The following is a 27,953-nucleotide window of genomic DNA, read 5'->3' as shown; positions in this document are numbered from 1 at the left end:
CAAGGCCACAACAGTCCTTATTCTCCATGAAGTATACTCAGGACTGTGCCTCTTGAATACCCCTGGTTCCTTTTTCTCCCCAGTATGAGTTCATTTGCCTGCATCACAGTCTCCGGTGGTGGTGGATCCTCTAGGCTACGTGATCAATCACATTATATTTCTTATAATAGGGAAACTGAGGCATAGCAGACTCAGAGACGGGTGAGAAAGCAGGGAGGACGCTGCAGAAGTGGACAGTCAGGATCCTGCCTCCCTCCCGCCTACAGGGCCTTATTCATAGCAAGAGGTGGGAGGTTCCAAATGAAAGCCTACGTCATCCAAGTCCTCGATATCCTCAGAGGCTCCTCCAAAGGCAGCAACTGAACTCTACTGCTGTGACAAAAGAAAAAAAAAAGAAAAGCCTGACATGATCAAATTTAAAAGAAAGAATAGCAATTCTGACTCATAGTTCAAAGGTTTTAGCTTATGGTCAAATAACCTGTGCTAGCTGAGGAAAAGAGAGAGAGGGTCCCAAGAACCTGTTCAAGGAGTTATTTTCAGGGACCTAACTTCCTTCCCCTCTGGAGGGTTGGTCTTGATTTGCCATTTCGACCGAGTGCTCCTTTCGGTTGGGATTCGTCGATTACCGTGTGCCTCGCTACTGTGCGGTTTATTTCTTACTGTTTCCCATTGTAACCGTAGATTCTGTGGCTCACTTGGCCCCACACAGGTGGCACAGCAGATCCCCAGACCCAGAGCGCTATTCCCACACAAGCTTGTCACTCAGACCTTCTGCCCCCAGGGATGAGGAGAACACAACCACGCCACCCACCCACAGCTTAACCCAGATGTGACCAGTTCTCCCTCGGGTAGCTTTTCTTGTCATTTGCAGGTCCCTGCTATGAGTTAAATACAGGGCGTTGTGAGAACAGTGTGAGGCAAGACACTGTGCCCCACAGGAAAACAAACTTACTGTTACAGCTCGGGGAGCAAAACTGGAAAACAAACAAAACCCAAAAAACCTCCTCCTTTCTTAAGTGTGGACTTGCAAAGCTCTGGACTCATGTTTCTAGATGTCTTATCCGTGGGGTCCACTGCAGATTGATGGAAACGGAAGGACATTTCTGCTTTTCCAATCGCAATTCAGAGCCTTGAATGGCTCATTACTGCCAAATCACCGCTGGCTGATTTCACAGAAACACAGAACCTTCATGATTAAATAGTAATTCCACAAGATGAAGCTGCCTTCCAATGCATGGAATGACAAATGACACCCGGCTCTCTTTGTAAAAGGGAATGCAAGAGAATTTGGATAGAAGATTGCTCCTGGGCCTAAAATAGCCTTTAAGGCAACATAGCTGGTTTTCAGTAAGCTTTCTCCCAAAAGCCGGTCGGAGACATTAGCAATCTCCAGTAGAGAGCTGCATGCTCCTGCGCCCACTGCTTATTAATGTGGCGCTTCCTGGCATTGCACTAGGCTGTGCCGAAAGGTGAGCTAATGAAGCCCTACACGTCTAACTTAGCATGGTGCTGGAGAGAGCTTATGTTGGCAAGTTCCCTAGTCAGATGTGTGGAGTGGGCAAGCCCAAGGCAAGGGATCTACTGGTCATGGTCTAGGAACATGGCTCAGTAGGGAAGACGCAGCTCAGATCAAGGTTTTAGCTCAGGGATAGATCGATAATCATCTAGAACTCAGGCATGCGAGGGCCTCGAGCTGATGTGCTGGGCCAGCTGGGGAGAATTTGTCCCAGGATGACAGCTCGGACGTCAAGATGACAGAAACCCGGTGTCGTATGCTACAGGTAAAACTGACCCATGGCACGGCATCTGCCCGTTGTCCCACATTAACGTGAACTCAGCTATGTGTCTCAGCGCTCGGGCTCTGGGGGACGTCGGTCACTCAGGTTCAAGTTCCGGCGCTGTGCATTGCTATTAGCCATCTTCGGGTCGTGTGTGTGTGTGTGTGTGTGTGTGTGTGTGTGTGTGTGTGTGTTACAGAGCTTGTTAGTGAAACCGTAGCTTTTCCTGATAGGAGCTCTTGCATCATCTTAGAACACTCGAGAAGTATAGGACTCCAGCCCCAGCTCTGACCTCCACCACCACGACCACCATCACTTTGATTCGGCTCCAGGCAGTTAACGTCTACACTACATTAGGTAATTGTGACAAGGAATATGATTTGCGGGCAATGCAAACATCTCAAAAATCACTCATTCCTGGCATTTCAAATAAGTGTTAGGAAAGATATAGCTAGTCAAGCTGATCCCCGAATATAATCTAGATAGGTCCAGGAAGGTTGAATTCATTTGAAGCACGGTTGAGTGATTGTAACAGAAGTGAGGTATGCCCCGTGCGGTACACAAAACGAAAGGGAGTAAGGTATTCCAAGAAGACAAAGGAAAAATCAGAGGAGAGCGGGCTCGCAAGCAAGAAGAGCATCTCATCGACACCATGAGCAGGGCTGAAGCCAGGGTGCACTGCCAGCAGTCTTCCAGCAGGGGGCAGTGATGCTGGGAGTCCGTCTTCTACTCAGTAGGGCTCCTAGACAAAGGCCAGAGCCACTGCCATTGATTAAAGCCAGGGCTAGGGTGTGGCTCCCTAGCTCCAGAAAAGAGTCTGAAATAAATTTCTTTTTTTTTTTTTTTTGGTTCTTTTTTTTCGGAGCTGGGGACCGAACCCAGGGCCTTGCGCTTCCTAGGCAAGCGCTCTACCACTGAGCTAAATCCCCAACCCCCTGAAATAAATTTCTGAACGCCACTGGCTGAAAACGAACTACTACTTTCCTAAGGAGAGCTGACAGGAAAGACACCCTCGTAATGGGCAATGAGGCATATTTCAGATGGTTCCGTGGCAGAGTATCATGGAGGGGAGTAGAAGCCCCCATATGCTTGCATAAGATGAGGTTCCGGGGGCTACTGCAAAAGCACTCAGCAGAGAAGGGTGAGCCAACAAAGAAAGAAGAGAGAAAAGCCAACCCAAACCCTTCCGCAGACAATGAGTCAGCAATTTCAACTTGTACGCAATAGTCACAGGATGAGAACGGGGGCAACTCCAACAACAACTGGCTCGTTAGCCATTAGCCATTCCAAAATTAATTGTACTGAACAGTCCGGCTCTCACTGCTGTGTTTAGGGTGCTCAAGGGAGTCAAAAATAAGATCTGCCTTCACAAGATGTAAGCAGAGGCTTGCTTTTTTTTTTTAATTTTTATTTTTAAATAAAACATCACAACTATAACAGAACAGATGGAAAGGAAAGATCCCAATTAAAAAATCTTGAAAGTAAAAAAGTTATTTCTCTAGTAAAAAAATATCAATAAATGGTAGAAACTTTGTCCTGGACATGGTTTTAAAAGAAAGAGCTGGAAGCTGCTATCAAGGAACTCACTCAGAGTATGATAATAAATGACATTTTAAAATATGAAAAAGTAGCTAAGAAAGAGGGTAGAGAGAGAGGCTTCAGAACACATCTACAAGTAGCCTGTGGGAGGACGTTAGTTAACAGTCTGTTACCAGCACAAAACTCCCGGGGCAAAAGACTCCGAATGAAAGAGGGTTTTGGTTTTGACTCACAGCTCCAAGAGTTCTGATGTATGGTTGACTGGACTTCCCATTCATTGCCTTGAGGCCTATAGAGACAGACCTTCAAAGAAAGGGCAGGTAGCTGCAAAAGCTGCCTCCTGGCCCCTCAGCAAGCAAAGGAGAAAGACAGCAACAGACCCGGGTGAGTCCCCAGTGGCTTAACTTCCTACTACTGGGCTGCTACCTCTCAAACGCTCCGTCCCTCTCAGCAGTGTCAGGCTGAGAACCAAGCCTGCAGCACACCAGTCTTTGGGAGTAGTCACAAGGTATAACATCCAAGAGGGGCAGTATAGTCTCTTTCTTGGTGACCTATTCTCCCTAGAAGCAGAAGACCTCCCCCAGGTTCTCGTTGCTTTCTGAGAGAGGCTAGGCAAGCCAAAACTACTGTGTGACCAGTGGAACGTCAAAACCTACATACTCTGCTGCATTTTTCCTTCTTTTGGGGTATAACTAATATACAATGACATCAATATGTGTTATATTCCCTAATATACAGTGAAGTACATTTCAAGTGTACAGCCCAGAGACTTGTGACAGACCTGAATGCCCATATGAGCCACCAAACGCACTTCCATACAGAACATTCACACCCCTCAAAGTCCCCTGTGATCCCCTCAACTCATATTTGCTCCTATTTCAAAGGTACCAGGACATGGCTGGTCAGCTCTCTACCACTAGCTAATAGGGCTTTTCTGTTTCTAGAACCTGAATGAGTAGAAAATTGTATATGATGTTCTCTTCTATCCAGTCTGGAATCTGTAAGATAGATTCATACTCTGTAAATTATTAACCTTATTCCTTTTTTAAAAAAATTAATAAGCTATATTCATTCTATTGATACAGAATATTTTTTGTTATTTATCCAAACCATAGCCTACTTGATCAAATGCTGTACTACCTACTTTTCTTACCTAATAAGAAGGAACTTAATAGAGAAAGTGATATGGGTTTATAGTGTTAGTAGTTACAGTCCAGCAGGGACCAGAGGGCATGATGGGGTTATCATGAGGCTATCTGCTCACATCCAGGACAGATTGCAAACAGAGAGAGTGCTAGTGCCCCTTTGGCTTTCTACTTCATTCCCTTATGTTCAGTCTAGGCCTCCAGCACATGGGATGGCACCATCAATGGCCAGAGGGGCCTTCCCTCCTTAGTTAATGCTTTCTGGAAAGATGCTAAAGATGTCTCTCCTAGGCAACTTTAAATCAAGTTAACAACGATGATTAACCGCTACCTCTGTTAATACATGTCTGCACTGACTACACTAGGGGTTATTATTAATACATCTTAAATGAACTTTCAAGCACAAAGCCTTCGTGTGGACATACGTGCTCAGTTCTCTTGCTTAAACAACTAGAAGCGGCTTAAACACTGACTAAGTCACAGGGTGTGAAAGAAAGGTCTGGGGTTCCAGGAGTCCTTCCAAAGGCACGCACCTAACATCCTGAAGACCTCACACATCATCTAATAATGCCACAGGCTGGAGACCAAACTGTAATGCCTGGCCTCTGGGGACCACAATGTCCTTGGGTGAGTAGAATATTTTATCTTCATGAAATACTAAGCTTGGATCCTTCCAGTTTCAGTCGGTGCCAGGATCTGACCCTGTGTCATAGCTCTTTGTACTCAGATCCCCCCAGGAGGGAGCTGGTCTCCCAGGAGTGCTGACACACACGCTTATGGGGGCGGGGGTGTCAAGCCACTGTCAGAGACGGCAAGACCAACTAACACCAGAGATAACCAGATGGCAAGAGGCAAGCACAGGAACCTAAGCAACAGAAACCAAGGCCACTTGGCATCATCAGAGCCCACTTCTCCCACCACAGCCCAACACACCAGAAAAGCAAGATCTAGATTTAAAATCACATCTCATGGTGCCTTTAGAGGACTTTAAAGAGGACAAAAATAAATCCCTAAAGAAATACAGGACAACACAGATAAACAGTTAGAAGCCTTAAAGAAGAAACACAAAAATCTCTTAAAGAATTACAGGAAAACACAACCAAACAGGTGAAGGAATTGGACAAATCCATCCAGGATCTAAAAATGGAAATAAAAACAATAAAGAAACCACAAAGGGAGACAACCCTGGAGATAAAAAACCTAGGAAAGAGATAAGGAGTCATAGATGCAAGCATTGCCAACAGAATACAGGAGATAGAAGAGAGATTCTCAGGGCAGAAGATACCAGAGAAAACATTGACACAACCGTCAAAGAAAATGCAAAGAGCAAAAAGCTCCTACCCCAAAACATCCAGGAAATCCAGGACACAATGAGAAGATCAAACCTAAGGATAATGGGTATAGAAAAGAGCAAAGATTCTCAACTTAAAGGGCCAGTAAATATCTTCAACAAAATTATAGAAGAAAACTTTCCTAACTTTCCTAACTTTCCTAAGAAAGAGATGCCCATAAATATACAAGAAGCCCACAGAACTCCAAATAGATTGGACCAGAAGAGCAATTCCTCCCGTCACATAATAGTCAAAACACCAAATGCACAAAACAAAGAAAGAATATTAAAAGCAGTAAGGGAAAAAGGTCAAGTGACATATAACGGCAGACTTATCAGAATTACACCAGACTTCTCACCAGAGACTATGAAAGCCAGAAGATCCTGGACAGATGTCATACAGATCCTAAGAGAACACAAATGCCAGACCAGGTTACTATATCCAGCAAAACTCTCAATTAACATAAATGGAGAAACCAAGATATTCCATGACAAAACCAAATTTACACAATGTATTTCCTCAAATCCAGCCCTACAAAGGATAATAGATGGAAAACTCCAACACAAGGAGCGAAACTACACCCTAGGAAATGCAAGAAAGTAATCTTCTTCCAACTAACCCAAGATAGCCACGGTAACATAATTCCACCTCTAACAACAAAAATCACAGGAAACAACAATCACTATTCCTTAATATCTCTTAATATCAATGGATGAAATCCCCCAATAAAAAGACAGACTAACTGACTGGATAAATAGACCCAACATTTTTCTGCAGAAGGAAACAAACTTCAGGGACAAAGTCAGACACTTCCTCAAAGTAAAAGGCTGGGAAAAGATTTTCCAAGCAAACGGTCCCAAGAAACAAGCATTCTAATATCAAATAAAATAGACTTTCAACCAAAAGTTGTCAAAAAAGATAAGGAAGAACACTTCATACTCATCAAAGGAAAAAAGTCACCAACATGAACTCTCAATTCTAAATATCTATGCTCCAAATGCAAGAGCACCCACATTCATGAAAACAAAAACAAAACTTTACTGAAGCTCAAAGCACATATTGCACCTCATGCAATAATAGTGGGAGATTTCAATACCCCACTCTCATCAATGATCGTGGAAACAGAAACTAAACAAAGACACAGAGAAACTAATAGAAGTCATGAACCAAATGGATTTAACAGATATCTACAGAACATTTCATCCTAAAACAAAAGAATATACCTTCTTCTCAGCACCTCATGGTTCCTTCTCCAAAATTAACCATTAATCAGTTACAAAACAGGCCTCAACAGGTACAAGAAGATAGAAATAATCCCATGCATCCTATCAGACCACCGCAGACTAAGGCTGGTCTTCAATTTAAAAAAACAAAAACAAAAACAAAAATGACAGAAAGCCCACATACACGTGGAAACTGAACAATGTTCTACTTAACTTGGTCAAGGAAGAAATTAAGAAAGAAATTAAAGACTTTTTAGAATTTAATGAAAAGGAAGGCACAACATACCAAAATTTATGGGACACAATGAAAGCAGTGCTAAGAGGAAAACTCATAGCCCTGAGTGCCTCCAAAAAGAAACAGGAGAGAGCATACACTAGCAGCTTGACAGCACACCTGAAAGCTCTAGAACAAAAAGAAGCAAATTCACCCAAGAGGAGTAGAAGGCAGGAAATAACCAAACTCAGAGCTGAAATCAACCAAGTAGAAACAAAGAGAACTATACAAAGAATTCGCAAAACCAGGAGCTGGTTCTTTGAGAAAATCAACAAAATAGATAAAACCTTAGCCAGACTAACCAGAGGGCACAGAAACAGTATCCAAATGAACAAAATCAGAAATAAAAAGAGAGACATAACAAGAGAAACTGAGGAAATTCAAAGAATAATCAGATCCTACTACAAAAAGCCTATACTCAACAAAACTGGGAAATTTGGAAGAAATGGACAATTTTCTAGATAGATACCAGGTACCAAAGTTAAAACAGGATGAGACAAACCATCTAAATAGTCCCATAATTCATAAAGAAATAGAAGCAGTCATTAAAAGTCTCCCAAAAACATCCAGGACCAGATGGGTTCAGTGCAGAATTCTATCAGACCATCATAGAAGAGCTCATACCAATACTGTCCAAAATATTCCACAAAATAGAAACAGAAGGAGAACTACCCAATTCCTTCTATGAAGCCACAATTACTCTTATACCTAAACCACACAAAGACCCAACAAAGAAAGAGAACTTCAGACAAATTTCCCTTATGAATATTGACGCCAATATACTCCATAAAATTCTTGCAAACTGAATCCAAGAACATATCAAAACAATCATCCATCATGATCAAGTAGGCTCCATCCCAGGGATGCAGGGATGGTTCAATACGGAAATCCATCAACATAATCTACTATATAAACAAACTTAAAGAAAAAATCCACATGATCATCTCATTAGACACTGAGAAAGCCTTTGACAATATTCAACACCCCTTCATGGTAAAAGTCTTGGAAAGATCAGGAATTCACGGCCCATACCTAGACTTCCTAAAAGCAGTGTACAGCAAACCAGTAGCCAACATCAGACTAAATGGAGAGAAACTTGAAGCAATCCCACTAAAATCAGGGACTAGACAAGGCTGTCCACTCTCTCCCCACCTATTCAATATAGTACTTGATGTCCTAGCCACAGCAACTAGACAAAAAAAGGAGGTCAAAGTATACAAATTGGAAGGGAAGAAGTCAAAATATCACTATTTGCAGATGATATGGTAGTGTACTTAAGTGACCCAAAAAGTTCAACCAGAGAACTACTAAACAACTGATAAACAACTGAAGCAAAGTGTCGTGGTGTAAAATTAACTCAAACAAACCAGTAGCCTTCCTCTACTCAAAGTATAAACAGGCTGCAAAAGACATTAGGGAAAGGACACCCTTCACAAAAGTCACAAATAATACAAAATACCTTGGTGTGACTCTAACCAAGCAAGTGAAAGATCTGTATAACAAGAACTTCAAGTCTCTGAAGAAAAAAAATGAAAAAGATCTCAGAAGATGTCAAGATCTCCTATGCTCATAGATTGGCAGGATAAATATAATAAAGATGGCGTTCTTGCTGAAAGCAATGTACAGATTCAATGCAGTCCCATCCAAATTCCAACTCAATTCTTCACAGAGTCAGAGCAATTTGGAAATTCATTTGGAATAACAAAAAAACACAGGATAGCAAAAACTATTCTCAACAATAAAAGACCTTCTGGGGGAATCACCATCCCTTACCTCAAGTTGTATTACAGAGCAATAGTGATAAAAAGCTGCATGGTATTGGTACAGAGACAGACAGGTAAATCAATGGAATAGAATTAAAGACCCAGAAATGACCCCACACACCTATGGTCACTTGATCTTTGACAAGAGAGCTAAAACCATCCAATGGAAAAAGGACAGCATTTTCAACAAATGGTGCTGGTTCAACTGGAGGTCAGCATGTAGAAGAATGCAGATCAATCCATTCTTATCACCTTGTGCAAAGCTCAAGTCCAAGTGGGTCAAAGACCTGCACATAAATCCAGATACACTCAAACTAATAGAAGAGAAAGTGGGGAAGAGCCTTGAACACACAGGCACAGGGGAAAAATTCCTGAATAGAACACCAATGGTCTATGCTCTAAGATCAAGAATCAACAAATGGAACCTCCTAAAATTGCAAAGCATCTGTAAGGCAAAGGACACTGTCATTAGGACAAAACAGCAACCAAAGATTGGGAAAAAAAATCTTTACCAATCCTACATTCAAGAGGGCTAATATTCAATATATACAAAGAAGTCACTAAGTTAGACTCCAGAGAACCAAATAACCCTATTAAAAATGGGGTACAGAGCTAAACAAAGAATTTTCAGCTGAGGAATATCGAATGGCTGAGAAGTAACTAAAGAAATGTTCAACATCCTTAGTCATCAGGGAAATGCAAATCAAAACAACCCTGAGATTCCACCTCACGCCAGTCAGAATGGCTAAGATCAAAAACTCAGGTGACAGGAGATGCTGGCTAGGATGTGGAGAAATAGGAACACTCCTCCATTGTTGGTGGGATTGCAAGCTGGTACAACCACTCTGGAAATCAGTTTGGCAGTTTCTCAGGAAATTGACATATTACTACCTGAGGACCCAGCTAAACTACTCCTAGGCATATACCCAAAAGATGCTCCAACTTATAACAAGGACACATGCTCCACTGTGTTCATAGCAGCCTTATTTATAATAGCCAGAAGCTGGGAAGAATCCAGATGCCCTTCAACAGAGGAATGGATACAGAAAATGTGGTACATCTACACAATGGAGTACTGCTCAGCTATTAAAAACAATGACTTCATGAAATTCTTAGGCAAATGGTAGGAACTAGAAAATATCATCCTGAGTGAGAGTGAGGTAACCCAGTCACTAAAGAACACACATGGTATGCACTGACAAGTGGATATTAGCCCAAAAGCTCAGATTACCCAAGATACAATTCACAGACCTCATGAAGTTCAAGAAGAAGGAAGACCAAAGTGTGGATGCTTCAGTCCTTCTTAGAAGGGGGAATAAAAATACTCACAGGAAGAATATAGAGACAAAGTGTGGAGCAGAGACTGAAGGAAAGGCCATACAGAGACTGTCCCATTTGGGGACCCATCCCATATGGAGCCACCAAACTCAGACACTATTGGGGATGCCAAGAAGTGCATGCTTGACGGGAGCCTGATATAGCTGTCTCCTGAGAGGCTCTGCCAGAGCCTGACATATATAGAGGCGAAAGCTCGCAGGCAACCATTGGACCTAGAACGTGGTCTCCAACGGAGGAGTTATAGAAAGGACTGAAGGAGCTGAAGAGGTTTGCAACCCCATAAGAAGAACAATATCAACCAGACCCCCCCAAAGGTCCCAGGGACTAAGCCACCATCCCAAAAGTACACAGGGATGGACCTATGGCTCCAGATGCATGTCTCAGAGGATGGCCTTGTCCGGCATCAGTGGGAAGAGAGGCTCTGGGCCCTGTCAAGGCTCAATGCTCCAGTGTAGGGGAATGTCAGGGTGGGGAGGTGGGAGGGGATGGGGGGTGGGGAGGTGGGAGGGGAGGGGGGATAGGGAGGTGGGAGGGGAGGGGGGGGTGGGTGGGCGGGTGGGGAGCACCCTCACAGAAGCAGGGGAGATAGCTGGTTTCTGGAGGGGAAACCAGGAAAGGGGATAACATTTGAAATGTAAATTTAAAATATCCAATAAAAGAAAAATGTCAAAAAATATTACCTTTTAAACATGTTTTATTGCTTTTCTTTTTTTTTTTTGGTTTGGTTTTTGTTTGTTTGTTTGTTTGTTTGTTTGTCTTAAGAAATGTTTGCCTGGGTTACAGAGATGGTTTGCTGGTTTAAAAAACTGGGTGCTCTCCAGAAGATTGCAGGTTTGATTCCCAACATCCCCTGGCAAATCATAATCACCCCCAAATCCAGTTTCAGAAAATCTGACACCTTCTTCTGACTTCCACAGACATGCATACAGGCCAAAACCCATATATGCACAAAAAATTTTTTTAAAGAAATATTGGCCGATTCCAAGGCCTTAGATATCTCCCAAAATTTCATAATTTTGTCTTCCACGTTTAGGCCTATTTTACTTTAAATTGATGTCTCGAGTTTGTCCTTTCACAATGGGTGATGGTTAATACAGACCCATAACTGGCCAAGGTGTCCATTATAAATAGCTATGAGTGACGAGCTGTGGATAAATCATGACTATTAACCTGCCCTGTATCCAAGGTTCAGGGAACATCATGGACGTGCAGACAGAAACACAAAACCGTAAGAGAAGGAGGGGCGTGAAATGCTGACTTCTGGACACGACATTGCTCTGTGCACACCAACCCACAGCGACTGTGTTTGGCTGCATTACATCCAACCAGTCAAACTTCCAACCCAAGCGAGGGAGGGTTCCCCCAGGCCCTAGGCTTGGTCAACGGCCTACTGAGAGTGGATGGCTGCAGAGGGAGGCAAAACCCACTCTCCTTTGGCGACATGACAGCTGGTAGCTTCTGTGGATGGCTCGCCACCAGGATACCGCTAGTGGAACTCAGGAGACGATCAGAAACAAAGGCATAGGTGGGGAGGGGGCAGTGTAGGAGCACTAGAGGAAGGTGGAGGGTGTGATCAAAACGTATCGTACAAATGTTTTCCCAAACAGATAGCCAATAGTTCTGACATCTTTTGTTGTAAGCACTGTTGAATTACATTAGCATGTTACCAGAACCCATTACATATGTATGTATTGCATATATGTGTTTCTATTTGACTATTCTCTTGACAGTCCAATTATTCTTATCCATTATCTTTAAATCAATATAATACTATTTTGATAGCTACAACTTAAATTGTAGAATCAACTAATGCGAGTCATCAGTCCGCTCTTCTTCAAAACTGGTATATAATATTGGTATATATACATATAATGTATATGTATATAATATATATTGGGGTGTGTGTGTGTGTGTGTGTGTGTGTGTGTGTGTGTGTGTGTGTGACAGTTCCCTGTCAGTACATAAAGACTTCCCTGTACTTTTTCACTGGGGCATCGTCAGAGTATCCCCCCCGTGGTTGACAACCCAACCACACAATTCTGCAAACGGGTGATCTTGTTCATATGGACGGCTCCACACGCCTGGGAAGGTGGGAGTACGGAGGCTCACAGGAGCAGTGCAGGTGGTTGGTGGCTTGAGGAAATATTCAGATGCAGTTTGATTTTGCATTTCTCTTAATACGAGCAAGCCTGAGTAATTTTTCATGAGTCCTCTGTGCCTTTTCTGTGAGCTATTTCTCATCCGCTGCTTTCTGTTTTCTTTTTGTTTTTAGTTTATATGTTTCTTCGTTGTTTGTTTGTTTGTTTGTTTGTTTTGCAATGGGTCAAATCCAGAGCCTGAGGCATACTTAGTAAGCTATCTAGCACTGCCTGTACATAGCTCTCTACTAATGTCTTTTATCTCATTTTTAAAAATCTCCTAAACCATTTTAATAAACTTTATTTAAAAAATGTAAATAAAAACATTAAATACCCCCAAATGACTAGATGCAAAGTCTCTTCATATCAAAGAACTTTTCCACACAGTCCTCGCAGCCATTCAGAAGCTGACTGTGGAGTAGGAAGGAAGGGAGATTTATTTGATATTCAGGGCCCATATTCTCTCAAAAAGCACACACCGTAGACGAAAATGATGTTCTGGAACGAACAGAAATCTCTCATCTCGGGAAGGCAGAGATTGCTATCCTGCTAGGTCCCAAGAGGACACTGAGCCAGAGGAGTGGTGGCAGGAACCTGACTGACAGGGAGGAAGCCCGGTCACCCAGAGCCATCTGACCAGACAGCACAGCCCCGAGGTGGACATCTGCTCGTGTGGAACAGATTCCAATTAATTCTCAGTGGCGTATTTACTCTCTCTGAAGCACAGTATTTACTTTCTACACAATCACCAAGCTAAACTGTTCAGTGCCCCAAGGCAGCAAACAATAATAATAATTCTCTTTCAACCACATCTGAAGGACCAAGTGCCCTTCAGTTTAACACACAGCTTCCATGAACAGCGCTTGCCTGAACTCAGTCACAGTTAGCAATGTCCAAATGAATCTATCCCTGAAAACAAAGAAATATAAACATTTCCTGCACTATTTTCTTAACAGTTACTGAAAACGGTGGGTCGCGGGTTTCAGTTTTATTTCAATTCTTTAAATCCAACAAAAGAGATTAATGACCACAGGCCAGGTTTTCAGCTGGAGACTTCCACGCTGTCGCCTCAGGTCTCATCGCCCCACCCCCACCTCCCGAAAGCCACCTTTATTAACGCCATCGCTCTTACAGATGGTCAAACGGAATGCCAGAGAGATCAGGTACTGGTCCTGTACCGGATGCTAGCAAGCTGACGTTTGATCCAAATCGAGATTAAAGCGTTCGCTGAGGTGAGCACCCGGAAGGCATCTTGTCCTGCAATCAGCAGCAAGGTCAAGACTGAAGGACGTAATAAGGAGGCTGCATGCAGGAGAGCCCACCACATCCTCAGGACAACAGTTAGGGGTCATGGGTTATAAATACAGTACAGCGACAGATGATATTGTCATGTTAGATCTTTGTCGTAAGCTTGGTTCGTGGGCTTGGGATGTTTCCCAATAACTGGAGTTGTCAGGGGTGAGCTAATCAGCTGCTTGACTAATGGCTGTCCGAGAAACCCCTTCTCTATGCTCGGCTACAATGGTTGCTAAGGAACCCAGCCAGGGGGGATGATTCCAGGACGACAGAGGACGGCGTCTGGATGGAGATCTAGTCTGATATCTCCATGGCTCTCACTTCTAGTGGGGCTGGGAATGACATTGGTACCATCCCATCAGGGATGGGACCAACTCTGACTTCAGCTCCCTTTGTCATGATGAGAGCCAGCCATTGGCTAGGTATTGATTGAGTGATTCCTCAGGCCCTTACTCTGGTAGCTCTATCTTGACCATCTATGGTTGCTCAGGGAGCCTCCTGTCAGCCACGGGTACCTGGAAGGGGTTTCCTTCCAACAATATAAATCAACAGTCGGTTTCATGACTAACACCCCAACCACGGCTTTTGCTTTGAAAGAAAAAAAAAGTCAATAAATATATATGAGTCATTCCAGGCACTCTAAATCAACTCTTGAAAATGTTTCGTCAGCCATTGACAGCCTCAGATGATCAGTCACAGCCACTTCAGAAATCACCTCAAACCCTCAGTCAAGTTGGGCATGGATTTCGAATGTGTGGTTGTAGGCAGAAGGCAACGCGGGGGAGCGGCTATGTGGGCTGCCTGCCTCGCACTGGTCTAGCCAGATCCTCCTCCTGCACGACCCTAGCGAGCTGCAACTCTAGGCATTCACAGAGCCTCTTCTAAGTGGTCCTATTGTCCACCTGGCGGTCTTTATCGTGGAGAGAGTGAGTTGAGCTGGTGGCACAAAAAGCAGACAACTGTCTGGGCCACCAGCCTTAGGCTCCCCCAGAAGTAGCAGGAGGACGAAGGATGTGCTCCAGAGAATGGCCCTGAACAGAGCCAGGAGAAGACTGTGAAGGTCTGCAGAAGTGCTTACTGTGGAGAACAGAGACTCGGGAGACTGCAGACCGCAAAGGCAGTAAAGAGACAAGACAATGCAAGGGAGAGACTACGGAAAGCCAAGAGCCGGAAGGACAAGCTCCAGCCACCGCAGCCCAAAGCCATGGAGAGTTGGTGTGGAGGAGTGGCAGAGCCAAGAGCAAAGAGCAGAGGCGCCCAACCCCCGGGCCTCGGAGCGGCTGGCACTCAGAGAGCTTCAGTTTAACAGCCACACTTTCCATCCAAACGTGGCACAAGAACCCTTGGCTGGCTGGGAGCAATAACGATCATAATTTATCATTACCAAGCCGGGATCAACCGGGGAACGCTGAGCTTGTGATAAAGAGTTTGACGCGGGGTGGGGGTGGGGGATGGGGGTAGCGCCACACAATAAAATGAAATAAGGACAGGATCCTCGGGTTTAATCTCCAGTTTCGAAAAATCTATAGATTTTAGTTAACGGCAACCTCCTTTTCGGCACAAGCTGGGCAGTAAATCATCCCCAGCAAGGCCGGATCCAGGTGATATACTCCCTGGCAGACGGGGCTTCTGGGCCACACGGCTTTGCTGACGCAGCTGCTTCTGCGTGGTGCGCTGCAAAGGTTTTTCTTGATTTATGGTTTGAAGTTAAAATCAGCAAAGAGTTTTTACAGCAGCACAAAAGCCATATGCATCTTTCTGTCACTATCTCCAAATACTGCCTGAATTTGGCTCTCACATTTCCTTGCTTGACTAGAAACTAGGTTTGGATGCAGAGAATAAAAGAAGAAAAAAAACAAAAAACAAATGAACGTGGACATTATTACAAAATTATAGGAGATAGTTTAAAGTCTTTGAAGCATTGTTTGGCTTCTGTTACCACTTCCGGAATCAATGCACAAAGAGGAGGAAGTGCTGGTACGTTCAAGCGCTCTGCTCTGACTCCTTCCCTTGCTTCGGCCATGTCCTATTTATCAATGTCCGCACACACGCAGAGAAACGACAACAGACTGTGCTCTCTGCGGGCCACAGATGAGGTTTCCTTTTATCTGGCATTGTGTAGCCCCTAGAAGTGAGTTTCTAATGAAAGCAATCGCTCACTGGTAGTTTAGCTTTTGTTGTTTCTCTTTGGGAGGACTCACCCAACGCATCTAAGACCTCTTCCATTCCTCAACAATAAATTAAAAACAAAAAACATCAAATACATGCCTGGCAACTCTGAGGCGGAGGCAGATCACTTTCATTGTTATTCTTTTTTTTTTAAAGAGAAACAAATCACCACAGGAACAAAGCAACCCTTTAAATCATCTCTCCTCTGCCAGTATCCTTGTAAATGCTTCTGCAATCTCGGGGGCAAAATGTTTCACACAACAGCCCTCTCAGCATAAAGGTTGGCCCACTGCAGCTCCCAGGGCACGAGTAATTCAGGTCTGTGCTTCCTTATCCCTGAACATTCGCTTTACAGCAGTGTGCTGTTAGAAGTTATATACACACATCGCTGTCTCAAAGCCTCGTTTTCTCTTCTTGTCTGGCAAATCTTTTGCTTAAACGTTATTGGAAGGCATGCAAAACAGCATTGATTTTAGCGAACCTCCGTTCCCCTATTCAGTCTGGTCTCAGAAAAGTGAGGGTGGACAGCACCAGAAAGTGACACTCACAGAGAGGGACAAGACTCTTCCCTGAACACAAGGAATCTTCGCTCTGTGAATAACCCAGACTTGACATATTAGGGAATCGGTTTGTAATTTTCAGCAGTAAAGAGAGGTAGGTTTTCAAATGTAAGAGTGCCAAAGAGAATAATGTAGAACTCTGAAAAATGCCCCCACTTCTCACGCTTCTTAAAAATTTGGTAGTGCATAGAAAAAAAAAATCTGTTCACAGATTTTATTCAAATATTCTAGGTAGGAAGCATGAAGATTCCTGACTGTTGGGTGCTGGGTACTCTCGGCAGCAAAAACAAAGCACAAACCAGTAACTTGTCCCACATCAGAGGAGCAATATATTCTTTAAAGTTGTCCTTGAAGAGGCCCTGACTGTCTGATTAAAGGGAGTGTACGGGCTCGTTTTGGGTCACCTTGACATAGGTCATTTGGAAAGAGGAAACCACGGCTGAGAAGTGTCCCCACCAGATTGGCCTGTGGGCCAGCCTGTGGTGTAACTTTTTTTTTTTTTTTTTGGTTCTTTTTTTCGGAGCTGGGGACCGAACCCAGGGCCTTGCGCTTCCTAGGTAAGCGCTCTACCACTGAGCTAAATCCCCAGCCCCGTGGTGTAACTTCTTAATTGACGATTGGTAGTGCCAGAGGGCCCAGACCACTGTGGGTGGGACCATTGCTGGGCTGGTGGTTCTGGGTGCTGTAAGCAAGCAGTCTGAGCAAGCCTTAGAGAACAAACCAGGAATCAGCCTTCCTCCAGCTCCCACCTTCAGGCCCCGCCCTGAGTTCCTGCACTGAGTTCCCCAGAGTGATGAACTATAAGCTGTGAGAGGAAATGAACCCCTCCTCCCCAATTTGTCTTTGGTCATTGTGTTTTATCAAAGCAATAGAAACCCTAACTAAGACGGGGACTTCTTTTTTTACAAAGAAGAGGAGGGAGGGAAGAAAGAAAAGAGGAGAGGAGAAAAGAAAAGAAGAGAAGAGAAGAGAAGAGAAGAGAAGAGAAGAGAAGAGAGGAGAGGAGAGGAGAGGTGGGGAGGGGAGGGGAGGGGAGGGGAGGAAAAACAGATAGTCTTTTGATTAAAGATCAATAAGCCAATTAAAACTTAAAGTTTCCCACACCTTGTCTCACAAATGGAGTCCTATCCTAACATGCTTTAAATTACCTGGCACCTAGGGCTGGGATCCATAGGCTAAAACAGGCTAAAGTCAAGGAGGCCGAAGAGGGCAGTGTCAGTCAGAAGCACTCTGTTAGCATCTCCTTAGACACTTCACTTAGCTAGGCTACAGGATGCTAAAACTTGGGTTCAAGGAACCTTGCTCAAAGAGTGGATTTCTTTACACCATCTATTTTCCATCCTCTAACGTAACCATGTAGATTTTTTTTTATTAACTTGAGTATTTCTTATATACATTTCAAGTGTTATTCCCTTTACCATGTAGATTTTAATATGCCTGCTGTCCACTCAGCCTTATAAAGTAGATTTTACTCAAAGCTACATGCGTATTCTACTCTTGAAGAGTCACTGTCTCAAAATAGCAAGCGATTTGAGGACTATTAGACAATATCAGTGTCTTACAAAATATAAACATGAACAGAAAAATGTTTGTGCCATCAGGGCTCAAGCAAGCAGTTTACCTTTCTGGAAATTTTAGAAAAAACTCCAAGGCAGGAGTTGGCTTTGTAGTCTCTTATCACACCTTGACCAAGCCTCCGCATTCCTTAGCAACAAATCCGAGTTCAACGCAAACAGCTCTAGCATTGCCAAGCCATCATGGCTGTAGGTCAACTCTGTAAGTGACACTGGGCGACCAGTGCATTGAAAACCAGGCCTTTGGCTTTCCAGGGTGCCACGTTCTTAGCCTCAGTTTTCGTTTTCTCAAATTGATGGGTTCATTCACGTTAATTAAGAAATCAAATGAGACGTCTTACCTTGTGATGCCCGAATTCATTCAAAATGCTTCCCAGTTTCCTGGTGTTGCTGTACGGCTTCTGAGCAGCCACAGCTGGATGCGGGTCCCGCCAATCAATGGACAAGCGGTGATGCCAGAGGCGCTGGCTCTGCAGAACGTGGGCTGATCTGACACTAGGATCGAAACGATGCACTTCACACCCACCATTGGCCATGCTCACCTCAAAGTGCGTGTCGTCGCTCCCCAGCCTAGAGACCAGAGAAAGGAAAAATATGGTATATACGTGAAATATATGATACAAACACATACACACACACACACACACACACATATATATATATACATATAATGAAGCAAGTTGGCAACTCTAATGCCTTCCTAGTGACATCATGCTCTTTGTTTTAAAACACATTGAATGTGCATTCAATGTACTTTACCTATGAATGCTCTACACACACACACACACTCATACACACACTCATACACACACATACACACACACACATGCAAACACATACACACAAATACACACATACACGCACACTCATACATACACATACTCATACACACACTCACACACACTCTCACACACATACACACACATACACACACTCATACACATACACACATTCATACACACACTCATACACACACATTCATACACACACACATACTCATACACACACACTTATACACATACTCATACACACACATGCAGTCACACACACACACTCACACACCATTAACTTCTAGAGATTAACATGTTCAGTAGCTTTTCCTGTATCATTTTCAGAATTTTTCTAAGCATGTACAAGGGACGGTCTCCATTATGAATTATTAGGAGCACATGCATACAGATGTATCAATCATTACATAATATATTTTTATAGTGTATCAGACGACCTGAGACTCTTTGTAAATTTTTATTAACTGATCTTACTTTTGTTCAGTCTATTTAACTCTTTTCTTCCCTTAGCAGTATTTTAGTCTGTCGCTGTGGGAGAATAATACTTCGAAGCATAACTTAAAGAAAGAATTAATTCTGGTTCATGATTTCATCCCGTCACAGACAGGAAGGCACGGCAGAACAACTCACCCTGTGACAGGCAGGGAGCAGAGTAGAACAGTAACAGGAAGGGGGCAGGGCAAGACAGAGACCCCCAGGACACACCCACCTATGTCCCACCTTCCGTAGTTCTACACCTCCCAACATTTGATTTACATCTTGAATCCATCAGTGGCTTAATCCATTCGGGTCAGAGACCTATAATCTCAAAGCACCTTCATAGACACCCCTAATGTGCTGTGCTAATCCCCGAGCTGGGTCTCAATCCACTCCAGCTGTCGAGCTTAACCATCGATTAGTGTGTGTAGACCGTCAAGTAATGGGGTTTCACGGTGGCATTTTCACGCCATTTAATTTTAATACGTAAACATGTGCTGTGTCAGGAAGTCACAGGCTATGCTCATTTATCTGGTGCGTGCATTTCTGCCTTTTGTGTATTTAAAACAATGCATTTCCCAGGCTCAGTTTACATTTATCAAGTTTCATGGCAGACATAAAAGGCAAGAGAGAGAGCCAAGGTGTTGTGCAAACGTTCTGACGACGTAACAGAACCAGGAGAGGAGTCCATGTCTGGCACCTCCAAAGCACGTACTCTGTGAATTCTCTCCTTCACCGCAGGTGACCTGGGACACAGAGCCTCTCAAAGTCTGGAAAGTTGTCATGATTCAGAGACTGAGGCCGCATTGACATTTCTTACTCCCAACTCTCCTGGGCCCAGACAGGTGGCAGATCCGTTCTGCTGCCACCGAAAACTTTATGTGACGTCTCCAGCTTCCAGGATCTACAACAGCGTTCAGGAGAAGCTCAGAGCAGCCTCCAATACACTCACTCACTCCCGTATGTAAATGAGTATTTATAGGACACTAGACATAAGCAAGAAATCCCCTGGCAGGAAAACAAAGAGAGTCTAAGTGTCTTTGAGCCGAGGGAGCTCACAAGGCAGAAATAAGGCAAGAGCATTTTAAATAATTATAACTATACTTGCTATTAATACGAAAAATACGAAAGCAAGCCGTCTTTCACTGTTATTTAACTGCCAAGAGAATTTTCTGTAGACAGGTTTACTCGATAGCCTTATTTTCTTTAGGGTTAGTCCCTAGAGCAGGTAGCACAGTTCAGATGTATGGACTGCGTCTCAAGATCTGCAGTGACAGGGCCAGTGTTCCCTTCTCCCGTCCGTTGCAGCCATCCCAACAGGTAGAAGGGACACAGTTCTACGTTCGTTTCCTGAAAACTGCACGCATCTCTTCCACCCATAGTCCCAGCTCACAGCTAATCCCAGGGTTACTGAAGATTCAGGGAAAGCTGTGACCTCAGGCTTTGCTACCCGCGCCCGGGCTCCAGACCTCAAGCTTTTCTACCTGCGCCCCGGCTCCCGAATGATGACTCGGAGGCTTTTTATGAATAAATAACTAGGCCATAAACTAGGTTTGTTCCCCAACTATCTCACAACTCATATGAACCCATTTATATTATTCTATGTCGCCACGTGGCTAATTTCATACGTCCTACCTCATCAGACTAGGGGGTGGGACCTGGCTATCTCCCAAGGCTCCTCTCTCTGCCTTATGTCCCACCTGCTAATCCTGCCTCAGCTGATTGGCCATCAGATTTTATTGACAGGTGGTGCTTCCACACAGCGCGCGAGAGATTCTCCAGAACGCCAGGGAATCCAGCAATGCACACAGTGGCTGTGTCCTGCTAACATCAAGAGTGTACGCTACAGAAAGTCCAGTTAGTGTGTGCTCACGGCCAGGGGTAGACAGGATAAGTGGCAGAGCAGCTGGGAACTCAAGCCTGTAGGGAAATTGGGAGTGAAATAGATTAGGTCCAGGACTTTGGGGAGGAGAGCATAAAGAAATGTTTTAAACTTCAGGCTTAAAGAAATCCCTGATTTGTGCATTTAAGTGTGTGAGCTAGATGTAGATCAAGCTGTTAAAAAGCTAATAAAAGAAAATAAAAATAAGTCTAGAATATAGATCGGCAAGCTCTTGGCCTTCGTCACTGAGAGGAGAGGGCCGGAAGCAGGAAGACATGTTTTCTGCCAGAGTAGATCGCAACAACAGGGTCAAGAAAGGCAATTCTAGGGGTTGGGGATTTAGCTCAGTGATAGAGCGCTTGCCTAGGAAGTGCAAGGCCCTGGGTTCGGTCCCCAGCTCCGAAAAAAAGAACCCAAAAAAAAAAAAAAGGCAATTCTAGCCCAGTGGCAGAATCTATAAACTTCTCTCTGTCTCTGTCTCTGTCTCTGTCTCTGTCTCTCTCTCTCTCTCTCTCTCTCTCTCTCTCTCTCTCTCTCTGTGTGTGTGTGTGTGTGTGTGTGTTTGGTGGGGAGGGGGTCTGAAAGCACAAAGAGCAAAGAGTATTAATTTGTGTGTTAATAACATTGTAAATTTCCAAATTTTCATTGAAAACAAGGGAGCAGGGGCGGGTGCCTTTAATCCCAGTAGGCAGGAGATAAGGGGAGGATGCTTTCTGTAAGTTTGTGTCTAGCTTGGTCTGCATAGGGTATTCCAGAACAGCCAGGGCTACACAGTGAAACCTTATCTTTAAAAAAAAATAAATAAAACCCATATATTTTCAGAACAGTACCACTCCCAAAAGAATGAAATGGATTTTAGGGAGCATGGGCATGTACACAACACACACACACACACACACACACACACACACACGTACACACACACACACACACACACACACTTCTATTTACATATATAGCGTAGATATTATATGTTGCAAAAACAAACCATAGACACAATGTATATCTGTGTGGCTATGGTATTACCAGACAACAGACAGGGTACCAAGGAGCAACTATCTAGAAATACCGAGACCCACAATCCTCTCCCTCCTCATTCACATAGCCTGTGCTAACACGTTTCCTTCCAGCTCCATTCAAGCCCTGGAAAACAAACATATTTGGCTGTGAGGCTTATTCATTCTTCTTGAAATGCTCCCAGCCACCAGAAATTACAGGTTTTCTCTCTAAAACACTGGCTCCCGTTTCCTCGCCATGTGTGACTTGGGAATCTTCTGTCCTACATCAAGATATTATGTCTTGAAACCGAGTGGTATAATTTAACGCAGGGAGAGGGGAGATGAAGACAGCGGGGCCTCCGCCTCGCTCCTCTCATTTCCATAGGTCGTCCTCCCCTTAAACACAGCCACTGGCATGAAAGTCAACTAGGTGTCTTCCCTCTGTTCCTCTCATGCCCTGTCTTCCCACCACAGCTGGACAATCCCCTCACCAGTGTCGATCCTGGAAGGCGTGCTGGGAAGAGCCTGTCTGAGGTTGTGAGGTGTAAACTATCCTCTGAATCTACGTCAGTCGGTCGGTCGGTTGATTGATTTTTTCCATTTCCCTTCTTTTTCTTCTTGTCAATGTTTACCTTCCTTTCCTGTCCCTTCCTGTGTGTTCACTGATCTACTCTCTACTCTTTGAAAACTGGAAAGGATCTGAGTTTAACTTTTCCAAAATAGCACACATTAAAACACTTATTAAGACACTTGTCTTTTTAAATCCACTATGGACTATGAAACTTTGACAGCCAGCAGAGAAACCTCAGCCTGAGAGAGAGAGAGCGATGAGGGTGAAGGAGAGATGGTGGGATGGTCAGACACAGGACCATCAGATGCCTTCATCTTCTGACTCCTGGATCCTCACGCCAGGATGGTTCTCCACAGTTGCACCTGTATCTGCGGTTTACCTGGGAACCCCTGGGCCCGGCAGAGGCATAGCTTCCTCGCTACCCTTCTCCAGTGCTCAGACACACACTTGGATATGAAGGCCTCAGATTCCAACCCCCCACTTATCACACATCTGTCCCAACACTCCCAGACACTAGTAACCCAGGGCCAACGTCCCCTGTGGTGTTTCGTCGTGTCAGAACCACTGCCCGTGTGTCTCCTCTCAGCAGTAACTGAGATGGCCACAAGCCATCTGCTTGTCCTGCATCAAGCGGTTCATCAGAACAGGAGGGCAGTCTAGATCCCAGACCCCAAGTCATAACACAGTCACCATCCTTACACAATCCAAGTGACATTTTGTTTTCTACCACACGTAACTTCTTTAGATTCCAGCGTTCTGTCGTCCTTTTATTTTTCCTTGTTTGTTTGTGGGTTTTTTGTTTTTGTCTGGCTTGGGTTTGACGGTTGTTTGTTTATGTATTTTGTTTTGGTTTTGGGGACAGGGTCTCACTTGAGGACAGGACTGGCTGACCTTGAGCTCACAAAGATCCACCTGCCTCTGCCTGCTGAGTGATGGATGAAAGGAGTGTGCCGCCAGGCTGAGCTGGGCTGCAGTTTGTAATAAAAGCTTTCGTGGTTTTCATCAAATATTGACCCTCATAATCTATTCATTTCTGTCTCCGGTGCCATTCAGAAGATCTTGTTTGCTTTTTTGCATAGCTGATTTGGAATGTAAATGAGAAGCTTTTATTCCTCTGTGTAATAATCTGAAATCTTGCCTCAGAACTGTCTTATCTAACAGCTTGGAGGCGTAAGGGGGGAAATAATTTCAAAACATCCCCTAAATAACTTCCAAAGTTTTATTTTATTCAGTTCTATGCCTTAAATGAAATCATCGCGGAATGTAAAATGTTACACAGAGCATAAAGGCAGTTTGGAACCAGGAAATAGGACAGAGATGACATTGCCAATTCTCATGCTATACTGTGCAATTCTTTTCTTTTTTTTTTTCTTTTTCTTTTTTTTTTTTGACCTACTTCCACACGTTTTTAATGTGACATAAAATAAAGTCTGCTGTCAGGACTACCCATTCTTCCTACGGCCTTGAAGTAGAGCTGGCGACTTCCAGGAAAATCTCAGCTCTTACCACTGGGCTTGAACTCTTTATGCAGTGGAGAATGACTTTAAACTTCTGATCTGGCCTCTACCTCCTGAGTGGTGGAATTTCGGGTACGAGCCACCACGACTTTCTTTTGTAGAGCTGAGAATCAAGGCCAGGGCCACATGCATGCTAGGCAAACACTCAGCTGCATTTCTTGTCCACAAACTGCTTGTAACAGTTTGATAGCCACAGTTGGGTCTCCTCTTTACCAGCTCCTTTAGGGAGGTCTCCCCAACACCCAGATGTCTGCCCCTTCCCATGACCACAGAGGCTAAACGTGGACAGTGGAATGGTGTAAGCGAACCTGGAGGTGAGATTTGCCATGGTGGTACAGGCCGTTGAGGGTTTCTTATAAAGGGGACCCTGACTGTGTGTCTAATGGAGCCTGTCCCAGACAGGAGCTGTGTAGCCTGTTGTTTAAAACCGAGATTTTCTGGAAGCCGCCAGCCATGCTTCAAGGTCCTGGGAAGAAAGGGAAGTTGTGACGTTAGACTTTATTTTACGTCACATTAAAAATACGTGAGAAACAGGTATGTGACGTCATGTAGGGCCTTCTTTTAAAAAGCTGCAGCGGTCTAACCTGGGGACCTACTTGGCTTCTAAAAATAGTCCTACAGAGCAGAGTGCTCCAAATGAAACTGACCCCCTCCCGCTTTGGTTTGAGACAGGTATCATTTTGTCCTGGTTGCTTTTGTTCTGTTTATTTTGTGTGTGGGTTTTGGTTTGTTTTGTCCACTCCCTACACACTAGAGTTATCGGAGAAGGAACCTCAATTGGGAAAATGCCTCCGTTAAGATCAGGCTGTAGACAAAAAAGCCTGTGGGGCATTTTCTTAATTACTGATTGATGGAGGAGAGCCCAGTGCATTGTGGGCAGCGCCATCCCTGGGCTTGCTGTCCTGGGTTCTGTAAGAAAGCAGGCTGAGCAAGCTACAACAGCATGGTAAGCAGCACCCCTCCTTGGCCTCTGCTTCAGTTCCTGCCTCAGCTTGAACTCTTGGCCTTGTTGGGGTGTTGGGGAGATCTCCCTAAAGGAGCTGGTAAAGAGGAGACCCAATCGAGGCTATCAAACTGTTACAAGCGGACAAGAGACGCAGCTGAGTGTTTGCCTAGCCTGTGTGTGACCCTGGCCTTGATTCTCAGCTCTACGAAAGAAGGGCATGGTGGCTCATGCCTCCCACTACTCAGGAGGTAGAGGCCCGATCAGAAGTTCATAGTCATTCCCCACAGCGTAAAGAGTTCAAGGCCAAGTTGACTTTCCCAGTGAACTGTGTGGTGTGGTGCTGTGAGCTTAAATAACCCTTTCCTCCCCCAGTTGTTTTTGGTCATGGCGCTCTATCCCAGAGATAGAAACCTAAGACACATTTGTGAGTTGAGGAAATTACAGAAGTGCCGGTGGACTTGCTGAACTTGCTTGTTTCATTGCTTCATATCTATTCTCGTACAGAACCCCTCTAAAGGTGTGTGTGTATCGAGGCCATTTTCAACCTGTATGATTGAGCCAATTGTCTGGCAAAACATACATGGGTTTTCCAAGAATTCCCTTTTCTCCCTCCCACCCCGTAAATACAAAGCTATACATAGATCGATCACTGGTTCCCCCCACATACACACACACCAAAAACCAAACACCAAAATAACTAATAGTAGCCTTATCTGTCTTGGGTCATTCATGACAGTGTGTAGCATTTCTGGTATCCCCCTTTTCCTTGCTATGCCATTGATATTTTTTTCCTATGTCTACTAAAGATGCTGTGATTCACTCTGGAAGCCTTTGGCTTCTCCAAAGGGATCCTCCTCATACTGAGAACTGAAGCTGACACCTTATTACCAGCAGAATGGGAGAAAAAGTGGTGCTCCAAGGTGACCTCAGTTGGTGGTCTGTGGGCACCTGCAGCTGCACGGAAGGTCAGCCTGAATCGAGGCATGAGGCAAATCGCAGAGCCCGCACACGCTGCACCTGCCACCCCATATTGTCACAGAAAGCGAATGTTTGTGTTCTCCTCGGCTATGAAAAAAAATGTCTTACCCTAAAGAGTAGAGGCGGCATTGCTTGGTGCGGATTTGATGAGCTAAGCCAAACCTGTCATCAAGACACACCAGCCAGGGCTTCAGCGCAGGGCCGGAGTCAGTAGCCACGCTGTTTGTACCCATGCGATCGCATGCAATCTGTAAGGATTGGAAATCGATACAAATAATTTAGAATGCTAGATGATAAATGGCAGGTGAGGACTTAACTGCTTTTCCCCCCGCTCCTGAAAACAGTAATAGGAGAGTTATGGCCTCCTCTGCTAACTACTCTCCTCCCCCAGGGAACCACAGGACCGCTGTAAAACGTTCAGAGGAATTTCAATTACGCCCGCCAGATAAGAAGCAACCCCGTGAAGACTCGGTGCGGGTTTGAAGGGAAATTAAGGGCCGCCGTGGCCATCTGCCTCTGGACTGCCGATTGGGAACCAGGAAGGAATGGAAGAGAAGCCAGGAGGCTGTGCAGAGAAGGATGCTGGTCGGGCTGGTCTGAGGGATGAACCGATGAGAAGGAGGTCTCTACTGAGCAGAGTAAGAGTGTGACACAACTCCGACCAAGACATTCAGAGAGTGCCTCCTCGTAGGGAGGTAAGGAGGGACCACTGAGGCCAGGAAAGTAACCTGTGCGCATAGCTGCTCCTGGGACAAGTGGCCATCCCTGCTGAGAAGACAGGGTAATTTGTGGTCATCTCTGATGAGCTGTCTCCTGGGAGAGTGGGGCTGGAGGCCTGGAGCAGAAAGTGCCACCCAGCTAACCCAAGCGTTTCTCCTAACTCACGCATCAAAATTAGGTAAGAAAACCAAAGGGAATGTGGACTTCGGCTAAGAGACTTCTAATTCCAAGTGCACTTGATAAAGGAAGGTGGCGGTGCTGTGCCTGGCCAAGGCTCATCGAATAGAAGAGAACAGCTCTGAGTCCCAGACATCTGCCTTACTGAACAACCAAAAGCCCCCTCATCATTATCCCTCAAAACTCTCCAAGGCCAGCGGCACCATCACCCGGGAGACAAAAGATCACTCCAGATGCCAAGGAGCTCCAAGGTTCACTGCTTTTGTTCATTGGAAAACAACAGCAGGGGATATTATTATTATTATATTATTATTATTATTATCATCATCATCATCATCATCATCATCATCATCATCATCATCATCTTAGGCTGGCAAGATGACTCATCCCGTAAAGTGATTGCTGAAGGTCTTCAGTATTGTCCTGGGCCATTTATAACTTCCATGTCGTCATGTTGTCTGTTTGTAACCCAAGCACTCATGATTAGAGATGGATGGATCCTGGGGGCTCCATAAAAGCTTAGTCGAGCTGAATAGTGAGCTTCAGGCTCAGTGAAAGAGCCTGTCTCGATAAATAAAATATAAAATCAAAAGATGGGAAACAGTGGAGGACAGAGCTTGATATCAGCCTCTACCCTCCACAAGAATGCAGAGAGGCAACCGAGCAGCACACACACCAGCACATGCACAATCTCACACACATTCACACACACATGCACACTCACACTCACAATCTCACACACTCACATACACACACAGAGGCACAAGCACA

At 44.5% G+C, this 27,953-nt stretch overlaps 1 protein-coding gene across 6 annotated transcripts in view; it reads right to left on the bottom strand.

Moving 5' to 3' along the window:
* The window catches only part of Mettl24 (methyltransferase like 24), a 122,795-nt gene that overhangs the window by 49,586 nt on the left and 45,256 nt on the right, over positions 1-27,953 (bottom strand). For all 6 annotated transcript variants that reach the window (XR_005497329.2, XM_039099027.2, XM_039099028.2 and 3 more), the window contains 2 exons: positions 26,394-26,533; positions 18,470-18,698 (listed from right to left, as the gene is read on the bottom strand). Coding sequence is in view for 5 of the 6 variants with exons in the window: in XM_039099027.2 (XP_038954955.1) it covers positions 18,470-18,698; positions 26,394-26,533 (369 nt within the window). In the remaining variant the exon portion in view is untranslated. The remainder of the gene's footprint in view (positions 1-18,469; positions 18,699-26,393; positions 26,534-27,953) is intronic.

This window comes from Rattus norvegicus, chromosome 20, assembly GCF_036323735.1.
Source record: "Rattus norvegicus strain BN/NHsdMcwi chromosome 20, GRCr8, whole genome shotgun sequence".
In the NCBI taxonomy this organism is placed as follows: domain Eukaryota; kingdom Metazoa; phylum Chordata; class Mammalia; order Rodentia; family Muridae; genus Rattus; species Rattus norvegicus.
This window is presented reverse-complemented; position numbering and strand designations above follow the sequence as displayed.